The sequence below is a fragment of the Bubalus kerabau genome, chromosome X, assembly GCF_029407905.1.
Source record: "Bubalus kerabau isolate K-KA32 ecotype Philippines breed swamp buffalo chromosome X, PCC_UOA_SB_1v2, whole genome shotgun sequence".
Lineage (NCBI taxonomy): Eukaryota > Metazoa > Chordata > Mammalia > Artiodactyla > Bovidae > Bubalus > Bubalus kerabau.
Window position 1 is genome coordinate 49,578,328 of NC_073647.1, and position 12,366 is coordinate 49,590,693.

At 57.9% G+C, this 12,366-nt stretch overlaps 1 protein-coding gene across 1 annotated transcript; it reads left to right on the plus strand.

Annotated features, from left to right (window-relative positions):
* Nucleotides 1-4,183: 4,183 nt before the first annotated feature.
* On the plus strand, nucleotides 4,184-11,735 carry LOC129640004 (extracellular matrix protein 2-like). Its single transcript, XM_055565280.1, has 12 exons — nucleotides 4,184-4,349; nucleotides 4,424-4,544; nucleotides 4,604-4,844; nucleotides 5,210-5,276; nucleotides 5,747-6,133; nucleotides 6,461-6,745; nucleotides 7,029-7,144; nucleotides 7,467-7,599; nucleotides 7,804-7,961; nucleotides 8,802-8,941; nucleotides 10,790-11,116; nucleotides 11,555-11,735. The coding sequence occupies exons 1-12, from the start codon at nucleotides 4,184-4,186 to the stop codon at nucleotides 11,733-11,735; spliced, it is 2,322 nt and encodes a 773-aa protein (XP_055421255.1).
* The last annotated feature ends 631 nt before the right edge of the window (nucleotides 11,736-12,366 follow it).

A 12,366-nucleotide genomic window follows, 5' to 3' on the forward strand; every position in this document is an offset into this window, starting at 1 on the left:
GGAGAGAGTGTGGCAAAAAGGGACCCCCCCCCCACCCCTGCTGTTGGTGGGAAGGAAAATTGGTGCAACCACTATGAAAAACAGTATGGAAGCTCCTCAAAAAAACTAAAAACAGAGTTGCCATATGATCCAGCAATCCCACTCCTGGGCATATACCCAGATAAAACTCTAATTCAAAAAGATATACATACCCTTATATTCATAGCAGCACTATTCACAATAGCCAAGACATGGAAACAACCTAAATGTCCATCAACAGATGAATGAATAAAGGAGATGCAGTGTATATATATATATATATATATATATATATATATATATATATATATAACTCAGCCATTAAAAAGAATGAAATTCTTTGCAGCAACATGGATTTGAAAACATGCATGGCCCTAGAGATTTTCATACTAAGTCAGAAAGAGAAAGACAAATACTATATGATATCACTTATATGCGGAATCTAAAATACGAAACAAATGAACCTATCTCTGAAACATAAACAGACTCACAGACATAGAGAACAAACTTGTGGTTGCCCAAGGGGGAAGAGGGAGGGAGAGGGAAGGATTGGGAGTTTGGGATTAGTAGCTGCAAACTATTATATATAGGATGGATAAACAACAAGATGGTACTGTATAGCTGCTGCTGCTACTAAGTCGCTCAGTCATGTCCAACTCTGTGCGACCCCATAGACGGCAGCCCACCAGGCTCCTGTGTCCCTGGGATTCTCTAGGCAAGAATACTGGAGTGAGTTGCCATTTCCTTCTCTGTACTATGTAGCACAGGGAACTATATTCGATATCCTGTGATAGACCATAATGGAAAAGAATATGAAAAAGAAAAACTATATATATGTGTGTGTGTGTGTATAACTGTACATTTTTCTGTACAGCAGACATTAACACAACATTGTAAATCAACTATACTTCAATAATTTTTTTTTTTAAAGTCAGATCGCATGTAGCTCCTCTGCTCAGAAATCCACAGCAGTTCCCTGCTTCAAAGGCAAAGTCCACTGGCCACACTTTGATGCACTATCAAGCTAGCCCTGCAACTGTTCCCCAGCCTCACCCCTCACTCAGCCTGCTCCACCACACTGGTCTCCTTGCTGCTTCTCAAAGTGGGCCAAAGCCTTTCCTGCCTCAGGGCCTTCGCACTGCTGTCCATCCTCCTCGGGGGGGTCCTTACTGGAGCCCATTTTGCATGGATATCTCCTTTTTGCTCACATCTCAGCCCAAACGTCAGTTTCTCACAGTCCTCACCCTGCTGAAAGTGTTTCTTCCTATAGTCACCGTGGCCAGCCCCTTTCCTTCTGATGGGTCCTCATGTACCTCAGTAGACAGCACACTCTGTGAGCATAGGAAAGCTGGCCATGTGGTTCACCACTGTACCACACACCATGCCAGGCATGGTGTCTGGCCCACCGCAGGGGCTCAGGAATGTTCTGTGAGCACAGATCTATTCTCCAATCCTCCCTTGACAGGACAGGAGCTTTCCGCTATACAGTTCTAAGGAGGCTTGGGGGACGAAAGGGCATTGCTTTGTCATCCTCTAGGCTGCCAATTTGAGTGAGTCCTGACTCATGAGGATATGTGTGTTCTTGGGGGGCAATTGCATGTATACAGTGAGCCACGTGGAAGGGAAGAACCAGAGGAGAAGAAGCAAGACTCCCTTCCTAGCCCTCAGAAACTTGAGATTGTGCAGCCAGAAGCAATTGTGATCATCTCATCCAGTTTCTATACGTCCCTTCCAGTTCTCAGATTCTAGAACTTTCTAAAGAGACCATATCCGCCACAACAAAATGGGGAGACTGAGGCCCTGAGCAGGGAGGCTTCCTCCTGACATCACATGGCTGAGCCGTCCAGGCAGAGCTGGGAGACCAAAATCCTTCCAACAACCCTCAGGCTACATCTCTGGTTCCTGGAAAATCCAGACACCAGGCTCAGGGTTAGTGTTGGCCTGGGGCCCTGCCTGTCTCAGCCCAGTCCACGAGCAAGCTCTGTGTGCAGGCTGTGCTCTTTGAGGGTGGCTGCAAGGTCCCCACGATGGCCAGGTGCCCCGATACTGGACAGAGTAGATGGCCAGGTGGCCAAGGAGCCCCCGGTGGGAGAAGGGAAGCGAGGACAGGACTACATGGGACTGGGGGGCTGAGAGTGCTCCAGGCCTCGCCCCTTCCTGCCTAGGTGGGTAGGAGCTTAGGCCTCCCTCCTCCAGGCCACTGTGCCAGAGAAACCTGGGAACAGGCTTCCCCCACCTCCAGCCCAGCTAATGGGAACCAGATGGCAGGATGTTTAGTCAGCGCCTGGGGAGCGGCGCGAACAGGGGAAATAGGTTGGGGGCCAGGATTCCAGAATCCATCCCCAGGCAGGGGGAGGGTCAGAGCCGGGGCTCCCACCAGTCCATCCATCTCCAGGGGCCTATCTGGGTCCTACCACGTCCTCAAGCAATGCCCAGATCGGGAGGCAGGAGACCTGGTCTCCGGCATCAGACTTGGGCCAACCCTACCCCCTCTCAGTTCCTTTTCTGTACTGAGTGGGGAGGGATTGGGCTCAGTGGTCCAGGATCCCTGGACAAACCCTGGCCTCCTGTGCCTACGTTCTCCCCCTCCCCCAGCTTTAGCAAAACGTTAGCCCAGGATATCCTGTGTCACCTATGAGCACACAAGCAGATGATGGCTTCATCCTTGGCTCCCAGGGCGCTTGATCACAATCCCCAGACTGTCTCTGTCTCATGGTCCCAAATTCAGTTCTTAACCCAGAGCCTCAGATAGGACAGTGGACCCTGTGTGGCTCACGTGGGACTGTTAGGTGGCCCAAGGGCTCTGGGAAGGCAGTGACTGCTGTGTCCTCACCACATCTGGCACTCGGGACTCAGGCTGCTCCCCTGGCACAAAGGAAGACTCACTTGTAGGGGGAAATCTGTGCCCCCTGCCCCATCCTAGGTCTCACACATTCCTCCCTGGCCCTGGACAGATACCTTGAGCCCCAGATGGCTACAGGACACTCCTCCACAAGCCTTCCTGGCCCTGTTCCTCACCCCCTCCTCCTCTCCCCTCCACCCAAGCCTTGCCCACAATTAACTCATTTTTTAAGATCGCTTCCAAACATAAGTCAATGCTGGACAGAGCTGTAGGAAAAGCTTCCTCAAGGCTGGCCCCAAAGAGCCATGTGGTGAGACCCAGCCGCTTTGCCAGCCCCCGCCCACTGCCACAGCTGGGCCTAGAGCTGGGGCCCTCTGAGGGCGGGCCAGGGAGCCTGTGATCAAGACACCCCTTCTTTGCTCCTGCTTTCAAACCCCATCCCGACCCAGAGACACCCATCTGCCTGATGTCAGCAGTCCCAGTGAGACCTGGAAACTGTTAGCCAAGAAGTCTGTGAGGACCTGTGAGATGGCCTCACCCAGGCAGCTGCCAGGTCACCCCAGGCAAAGGGTTACAGAAGAACCCGGCTGCCCTGGTCCACACACACTCCCATGTGGGGGTGAGGGCATGGGGGGGAGCCTGCAGGGTGTATGTATACCGCTCTCCATTTTACAGAGGAGGAGGTGGAGGCCTGGAGGAAAGGGAGCTGCCCAGAGGTGGGGAGCACTGGGGCCCCATCCCAGCTCTGCCCACAGGTTCTGTCTCCCCTGGAATTGGGAGGCTTCAGTATCGGCAACTGCGACAGAGTGGCTGGGGCCACCATGGTTTGGGTGGCCTGGGAACCTGCCCTGGCTCCCATGGACCTTGGAGGCCCTGAGGTGTGTTGTTGGCTCTCAAGGCCCGGACCCTCTCTTTTCCCAGTCACTGAGGTAGGACCTGGAAGCCCGAGGTGGGCAGCCCCGTCTGTGGTGGGCCTCACAGGTCCCCCTGTGTACAGAGACAGAAGCCCTATTCACGGGGGCCACTGGGTCAGGGCCAGTGGAGAATGAACACAGGCTTCTCAGAAAAGGAGAGAGAGTGCTCAGGTCCAAGAAAAAAAAAAATCAATCTCTCTTTCTCCTCAGATGAGAGCAGTGGACTTTGTGGGAAGCGGGGGGCCAGGCCTGGGGAGGCGTTTATTGGGGGGCAGCCTTCCTGGAGGAGGGCTGGGCCAGGTAGGGGAGGCTCGAAGCACTATAGCTCTGGGAGCCAGACTGTCGCCTACTGCCCCACTGGTGTTCCATCCTTCCCAGCCTTTCATCTCTTTTGCCAGCTCCGGCGGCCATGAAGAGGGTGCTGCTCCCCATCCTGGCTCTCTGGGTGGGGTGCTGCCCTGGAGGGGCCTTGGCCAAGCAAGTCCTTGGCCCGAGAGGGCCCGGGGTTCGGCCAACCCCCACAGGGCTGCCCACCCTGCAGCCGCCACCACCCAGCGCATCTGGGCCCCCAGACGGTGAGTAAGTGGCACTAGCAGGGAGGCTGGCAGGATGGCACTCTTCCCCACTACCGGGACCCCCCCACCTCCAGGGCTGGCGCAGAGGGAGAGCAAGCAGATTCACCCTGAGGCTGCCCACCTCATGACCCCCCATGAGTGTTCCATTCAGGGCCACAAGGGACCCATGAGCCTCAGGGAACCCATTCCTGGAAGGCAAGGGGGCATGGTGGACTCTGAGAGGCCCTTGTGCTGATTGCCCATGGTGGGGACAGGGGAGAGAAGACACCCCCTTGCCAAGAGAGGCTGCTGCAGCTGGATCTGGAAGAATGGACCCAGGTTTGCTGGTTGAAGAGTACAGTTGGCTGCCCTAATGCCTACCAAGGGGACCAGGAGAAGCGTGGGAGGCTGGAAGCGGAGGACCCGCCCAGGCCCAGGGGTGGGATGGGAGGGGCCCATGAGGGGACCCAGTTCCCTACCCACTGCAGACAGCAGGACTTGCAGGACAGGACCATGGTCAGTGCTGGTTGAGGAGGGGCTACCATGCCATGAGGGGCTTCCCCAGGTGGCTCAGCAGTAAAGAATTCACCTGCAATGCAGGAGACCTGGGTTCAATCCCTGGGTGGGGAAGATCCCCCTGGAGAAGGGCATGGCAACCCACTCCAGTATTCTTGCCTGGAGAATTCCATGGACAGAGGAGCCCGGCGGACTAGGGTGCAGGGGGTCACACAGAGTTGGACACGACTGAGTGACTCAGCATGTACCATGCAGTGGAGGGGAGGCCTGGGGTGGGAGACTATTATCCCCATTTTGCAATGGCTGACAGCCCCTCAGAGTGGCCTGTAAGCTCTCCTCACCCTCAACACCTCCTCTCCCAGTAGGCAGTGGAGCCTCCACCTCCAGGAGCAAACTGTGTCATGTGGCACCTACCCTTCATCTTCCCAGAGGGTATCCCTACCCTTCCTTGCCCAGGAAGAAGCCACAGGGAACTGGAGACACAGGAGCAGGCCCCACCTCTCTGAATAGGGCAACTGAAGGTATCCTGGGCCCACAGTCATGAGCCAAGGACTTGCTGGTGCCTTGTCCCTGAAGGATCCCTGGGAGTTCTGAGAAGCAGGCAGGGTGACGCAGCCTGCTTATCACATTGAAAAGCTCTCTCCTAATCGGGGCCCCCCACTCTGGCACCGTGAAAATGCGGGTTGGAGATCAGGGAATCTCTGACACTTGGTGGCTTTGGGTTGGTGACAGAAGGCCGAGAGCTCCTGAGGAAAGGAAAAAAAAGGCGAAAGTGAGGCCTGGGCAAATACAGGAGAGAGGCAGGCAGGCCAACGGCTGATCTCCCTCCTCGAGAAGGAGGTGCTGCCTCCCAGGCACACAGTGGTCCCAGCCACCCCACCCTACACTGGCTCCTTCTGCAGGTCAAGTGCGACCCATGCTCATGAACAGGAGCCCGGACAGGACTGACAATGGGCAGCTGGACAGGCCACTGCTGTGGCCCACCTCCAAGGAGGGGGCCCCCGGAGCCCCCACCCAGCCCACAGCCCCTCGCTGGAAGCTCCTCGCCAGACCCGGGCTGACCCAGAGGAAGTCGACACAGCCAGCAGCCTGGGAGCACAAACAGAGCCGCAACCATGGGGCAGGCACCATGCAGGTCCACCCCCATGCCACAGATACAGCCAGGCCTGGGGTGGCAAGAACCCCCCAAGCCCAAGAGGGTGCCGTGGCTGCCAAGAAGGGCCAGGGTAGGCAGGTTGGAGGCCAGGAAGCCAAGAAAAGGGGCCCAAAGACCCAGAGGTCCCCCAAAGGTGAGGACTGGCTTTGGACACATAGCCCAATCACATTGACACCCCCACCCACTGAGACCCCCACCCGCTGTCAGACTGCCCAAGCTGAGTGCCCCAATCTGCAAGGCAGGAGGGCAACCCTCCCAAGGCAGATCTTCTACCCCTAGCCTCAGGGCCCCAATTTGGGCCTTTGCCCTTGGTGCCGAGGGCAGGAGGCCCAGTGGCCTGTTTTTCTGGTACAGCTGGCTGAGTCACCAGCAGGTCTGGGGAGCCCCAGGAAAGTCCTTGCTCCTCAGCGGGCCCCTGTTGCTATGTGAGCAGGCTGAGGCCTCATCTCTCATCCTCCAGGGGCCCCCCAGCAACCCAGGCCAGCAAGCTGGTGTGAGAAGAAGGATCATAGCCGAGGCGAAGTGGGCAGCAACACCTCCGAGACCACAGGTCGTGGGCGGAAAAGAGCTGGAAGCAGGCAAGGGCAGAGCCCTGGGCCTATAGGCCCAGGCACTGTGCAGTGGATCATGCCCTCCCTGCCAGCCTCCTGCCTCCTGGCCCAGGCGGCCATTGCCTGCGGTAACGTCAAGATGAAACATGTCCCTGCCCTGTCTGACCCTGGCCTGACCACGCTTTACTTGGCAGGTGGGTGGTCCCGCTTTCCCACACCTACTCCCACGGCAGGGGTAGAAGGACACACACCTGGGTGTCCGCCGCAGTTGGTCTTTGGTCCCCATGGCTGCTGCCCCACCACTCCTGGGGACGACTCACAACCCCTCTGACGTGAGAGGCTCTGACTGTGTCAATCAGAACCAGCTCCTTCAAGGAGTCTGTCACTGTGGCCTCTGGCCTGTGTGGAGGAGGCACGGAATGGCAGAGGGGAGGGAGACAGAGGGGCTGGGAAAATGGCTGTCTTGTGTGTGCGCAGAGAATGAAATTGCCAAGATCCCAGCCCACACATTCCTGGGACTACCCAACCTGGAGTGGCTCGACTTGAGCAAGAATAAGCTGGATGCCTTTGGCCTGCACCCCCATGCCTTCAAGGTACACAGCAGCCCCTCATCTTGGTCTCCTGGGGGGACGAGTGCCAGGGGCATCAGTGATATAGGGTGACATGGTCCATAGCTGGGAGCATGGAGGCCAACACAGATCCTGAGGTCCCCCAAGGGACCAGCACTCTTGGGAGAACCTAAGTAGAGTTTTAGAAATCGCCAGACAAGCCTGGTCCAAGACAGAACCAGGAAGCCATGATGCAACCCAACCAGGGTGTCTGTGGGAAGGACGAGCCCAAGGCCACACCCGGAAGGCCCAGCCCCAGCCAGCGGCACCCCAGTCTCTAGCTTGGTCTTCTCCTCCAACCTCCTAGAATCTGACACGGCTGAAGCGGCTGAACTTGGATGGGAACTTGCTGTCCACGGTGCCAGCCTTGCCCGCCTCCCTGCAGGAGCTCAAACTCAATGACAACCTTCTTCAGGGCCTGGAGCACAGCAGCTTTCAAGGTGCGAATAGGCCCCAGGGGGAGGGGCCAAGAGGAGGCTCCACCCAAGGCAGCCTCCTGGGGGACAGACAGGAAGGACCAACCCAGAAAGTTGGCCCTGGCCTCCAGGGCCGGGGGGATGTCTCTGGAGCTAAGGTGGGCAGCTCCCAGCCAGCCTTCTGGGCTCGGCAGTCAGTTCACCTGCCCCCTCGGCCTGCTGCCACAGGTCTCAGCCAGCTGCTGACGCTGGAGGTAGAAGGGAACCGGCTACATGACGGAAACATCTCCCCCCTGGCCTTCCAGCCCCTGCGCAGCCTGCTGTACCTGAGGCTGGACCGGAACCAGCTTCGGACCATCCCACCCGGCCTGCCGGCCTCCCTGCAGGTAACTACGAGCCCCAAGGCCACAAGAGGCAAAGGGAAGTGAAGTCACTCAGTTGTGTCCGACTCTTTGCAACCCCAGGGACTATAGCCCACCAGGCTCCTCCATCCATGGAATTTTCTAAGTAAAGAGTACTGGAGTGGGTTGCCATTTCCTTCTCCAGGGGATCTTCCCAACCCAGGGATCAAACCTGGGTCTCCTACATTGCAGGAAGATGCTTTACTGTCTGAGCCACCAGGGAATCCCTGGAAGTGAGAGTCACTCAGTCGTGTCCAACTCTTTGCAACCCCATGGACTATACAGTCCATGGACTTTTCCAGGCCAGAATACTGGAGTGGGTAGCCTTTTTCTTCTCCAGGGGATCTTCCCAACCCAGGGATTGAACCCAGGTCTCCCACACTGCAAGTTGATTCTTTACCAACTGAGCCACAAGGATAAAGCTGTGGCCAAAACACTGGAGTGTCTGCCCACAACAGCTGGGCCAGCTGCCTGTGGGGGCAATTTTGATGCTAAACCCACAAGGCCTCAGCACCAAAGGGCCTTTCCTCCGCCTGATGAAACCTTCCTGGAGCCCAAAATTGAGCCTCAAGGACCATCGTGGACCCACCAGGTGTCCCTGAACAAGGCTCATGCCCCAGTGCTTGGCAATGCTCTCTGAGCCTGTGTCTTGTGGGACTCTGAAGAGTCATGGTACAGCTTGCAGGTGTCAACTGGGATCTTTGCAGAGCTGGCCACAGCCCTGAGAAGGGCAGAGACAATGGGACCTAGTGGAAGGGGGCAAGGAGCTGGGCTAGTCCACCACTGAGTGGTGGCTGGACTGTTTACCCTGAACCCTGGCCCTAGGAGCTGCACTTGGGCACAAACGTCATTGAGGAGGTGAGAGAGGGCACACTGAACCACAGCCGCAGCCTCAGCGTGCTGGTTCTCAGCAACAACCGGCTCCAGGAGGACCGACTGGCACCCCGTGCTTGGATCGATCTTCCGTGAGTACTGTGGTCCCCTTGGCACTGGCCAAGCTCTGCCCCATGGGCACAGAGATAGAGGATGCTCACAAAGGAAGCAGAGAGTTATGAGGGAAAGCAGAGAGACTTCACGGGGCCTGGTGGGTCACCTGGGTCACCTGGGTCCCTGACCAGGGTTCAGGGTGGCCTGGGCCCTCAGTCACCACCTACTTCTCCAAGATTTCCCTCTGGCCCTCCCACCTGACAGAACTCCCAAGGCCACAAAATCCCTCCTCTGCCCTTGCCCAGAAGGAGGGCAGTCTAGGTGCTGCAAGCTGTCCCCATGCTAGGTTTAGCTAGGAAGCAACGGGAGCAGGAAGGGGCATGGAAGAGATGGCAGCCCCAGGAAAAAGGCCTGTGACCTTCCTGGGGCAGCCATAACTAAGTACCACAAAGAGGGCAGCTTAAGACAACACAGCACTCTGTTCTCATAGTTCTGGAGGTCAGAGATCCAAAATCAAGGTGTGGCAGGGCCGTGTTCCCTCCAGGGTAGGATCTCTTCTGCCTCTTCCTGTTTCTGGGGTCTCCAGGTGCTGCTTGGCTTGTGGCCACATCACTGCAGTCTCTGAATTTTTCACCTGGCTTCCCCTCTGTGTCTGTGTCTCTCCTCTTCTGTCTTATAAGACAACCTCCCATTGCATTTCCTGCTCATCCTAAAGCAGGATGATGTCATCCCAAGATCCTTCACTCACTCACATCTACAAAGACCTTTTTGCCAAATCAGGTCACATACATGGGTTCTGGGCAGCCATATCTTTGGGGGGCACTAGTCACCCCACTATAGGAAGAAGGGTCCAGGATGAGTCCCCATGATCTCATTTGGATGGCTGAGTCAGGTCACCGGCAGGAGGGGATGGGGAGCAGATAGCGCCTTTACAGGCACTGCTTAAGGAGTCAGGATGTGACCCCAGGACTGGCCAAAGGGCTGGGGAGGGACAATCCTTGGGGTCTGAAGACAACTGAGGCAGGGCAGGGGTGGGGTGAGGGAGGGGTTGAGAGTCCGGACCGCCATTCCAGGGACCAGAGCCTCCCGCCCTGCGCCCTCGTGTTCCAGGAAAAAGTTACCAGGACGTTTGGGTTTAATTATTCCTTTTTCCTCTCCCCCTCTTGCCAAGGGGGCAAAGGAAAGCAGACAGCAGCCTAGGGAGGGGCCGCCCAGCCGTGCTCCACTCCCGCCACGGGGCCTGGGCAGGGGGCTGGCGGCCAGTCAAGCCTAGGCCGGTGCCAGGCAGTTTTTCTCCGGCTGGTAGCCAGAGAGGGGGCTACTGGCTCGGCAGGCTTGGGAGGCACCAGAGACCCACCTTCTTTGGACAGACGATGGCATCCACACCAAGGCCAAAGAGCTGACCCCACCCACAGGGGCTGGGGGAGGGGGGATATCAGTGAGAGAAGCCACTTGCCTTGCCCTGATCTGTTCTAGAAGCATCACTACCCTGTGCTCCTGGTTTCCCTCCCCATCAGTCTTCAGCTTGCCTTCATCCTGGGTAGGGTCAAGAGGTCGAGAAAGTGCAGCGTGAGGACCACCAGGGAGATAGCTCTTGGCCCAGACCACCGGCCCTCCGCTCGGGCTTAGGAGGGAGGGAAAGGAAAGGGAGCAGGTCTTCCATCTCCGCCCCGAGGGCCAGCCTCACTAGCTCTGCAGTGAGCAAGGGAGGACCCTGTAGACCTTTTCCCAGCCTCCATGGACAGAGGGCACACAAGCCAGACAGGGCCTGACCCTCCCCAGCCGTTGGGAGACTTGGTGGTGGCTGCCATCTTGAAGCAAGTCCCCACCCTCCTCTGGGGTGTGGACCAGGGGCCCCCGACTATAGCTCCCCTACCGCACCCCAGGAAGCTGGAGGCCCTTGACCTGTCCTACAACCAGCTGGTGCACGTGCCCTCCTTCCTGCCCCGGGGCCTTCGCCACCTGACGCTGCACCACAACCGCATCGAACGCATCCCCGGCTACGTGTTCGCGCACATGAAGCCCGGCCTGGAGACCCTGCACCTGGCCCACAACAGCCTGCGTGAGGACGGCATCCACGGCGTGTCCTTCCTGGGCCTGCAGGCCTCCCTGGCTGAGCTGCTCCTAGACCACAACCAGCTGCAGGCTGTCCCAAGGGGTCTCCTGGGCCTCCGGGCACTGCAGGTGCTGCGTCTGAGCCACAACAAGATCAGGTAGGGCCGCATCTTGCTGTTCCCTCACCCCACCCCACCCTGGCCTGTCCCCACCTCCAGTCCGGCGGGTAGGCAGCTCCGCTGAGACCCAGAGACCCCGCCTGGCAGGCTGGCCAGATGTTCTGGCCCGTGGACTTGTCACCCAGGGGCCCCAGAGGCCGGCGGCAGGACTGTGGGGTCATCCTTCCCTGCCTCCATGGGCCCATCTTGATCTCTGTGATTGGAGGCCGTGCCCAGTGGCTGGTAGAAGAATCTGGGCTGGGGGAGGGTGGGAGAAGTTGGGAGCCCTGAGTGGCCAGGTGGCCCTCCACCCTGGGCCTGGTGTCTGTGCCTTGGTGTCCCCACCATCCACTGTGGGGCCACGCTTTCTTTCCTCTCGCCTGATGCCTGACTCTCCTTTCTTGGGTCTGGGCTCTGCCTGCAACCCCTCCTCCACAGACACGTGCCCCTGAATTCCATCTGTGACACACGTGTGGCCCAGGACTCCAACCTCATCTCCACTCACCTGGAGAACAACCTTATTGACCGGCGCCGCATCCCACCCACTGCCTTCTCCTGCATCCGGGCCTACCATAGCGTGGTCCTTGAGCCCCAGCAGGGGGAGGGGGAATCTGCCTAGCCCCACCGCCAGCCTTCCCCGCCCCCTTCTCTTGGGGGACTGGAGGTGGCAGGGGCCTAGGCCCAGCTCCGATGGATTGATGCACCACTGGAAGAAAGTTCTAGAAGACCCTGCTGCTTCAGATGTGCCCATGTCCCATTGACTGCCAAGGCCCCTTCACTCAGTAGATGGCCCAGCCTGGTACGGTGCTGGTTTGGACTTGAACATAATAAATAAATCTCATTCAAGCCCACTCGCTTCCACTGGCCTCCCTGCCTCCCTCCCTCCCTCCTGGATCTCAGCTGCCTGTACACTTTGGCACTCCAGGGTGCATGGAGCCCTCAGAGCCCACATCCTGGACATGGCTTCATCAGCAGGAGGTTAAGAGGGCCTGATTCTAGAATCTTCTCCAAGAGTCTCCCCACCCCCACCCACCCTGGCCAGGGTCCTGAAGTCCCCTTGCAGCTTGGCCCAAAGCCATCTTGAGGCCCGGCTCACCGCCACTGTTCAGGGAAGCATCACTACCCTCTTGTCCAGGAAGCATCTCTGTCCCGGGAGAGGACACACACAAGAGGTGCTGACTGTCCGCCTAGTGGGGGAGACAGCAGCTAGCTATGAGCGCTCAGCCTCACCAGGCCCTTCAACTGTGCTG

Excerpts from the sequence above, each read along its gene's own strand:
- LOC129640004 (XM_055565280.1), top strand. The coding sequence starts at position 4,184 with ATGAAGAGGGTGCTGCTCCCCATCCTGGCTCTCTGGGTGGGGTGCTGC. Across the intron at positions 4,545-4,603 it reads AGGGAACCCATTCCTGGAAG|GGGAGAGAAGACACCCCCTT; the intron begins GCAAGGGGGCAT and ends TGGTGGGGACAG. Across the intron at positions 4,845-5,209 it reads ACTTGCAGGACAGGACCATG|GCAGTGGAGCCTCCACCTCC; the intron begins GTCAGTGCTGGT and ends CTCTCCCAGTAG.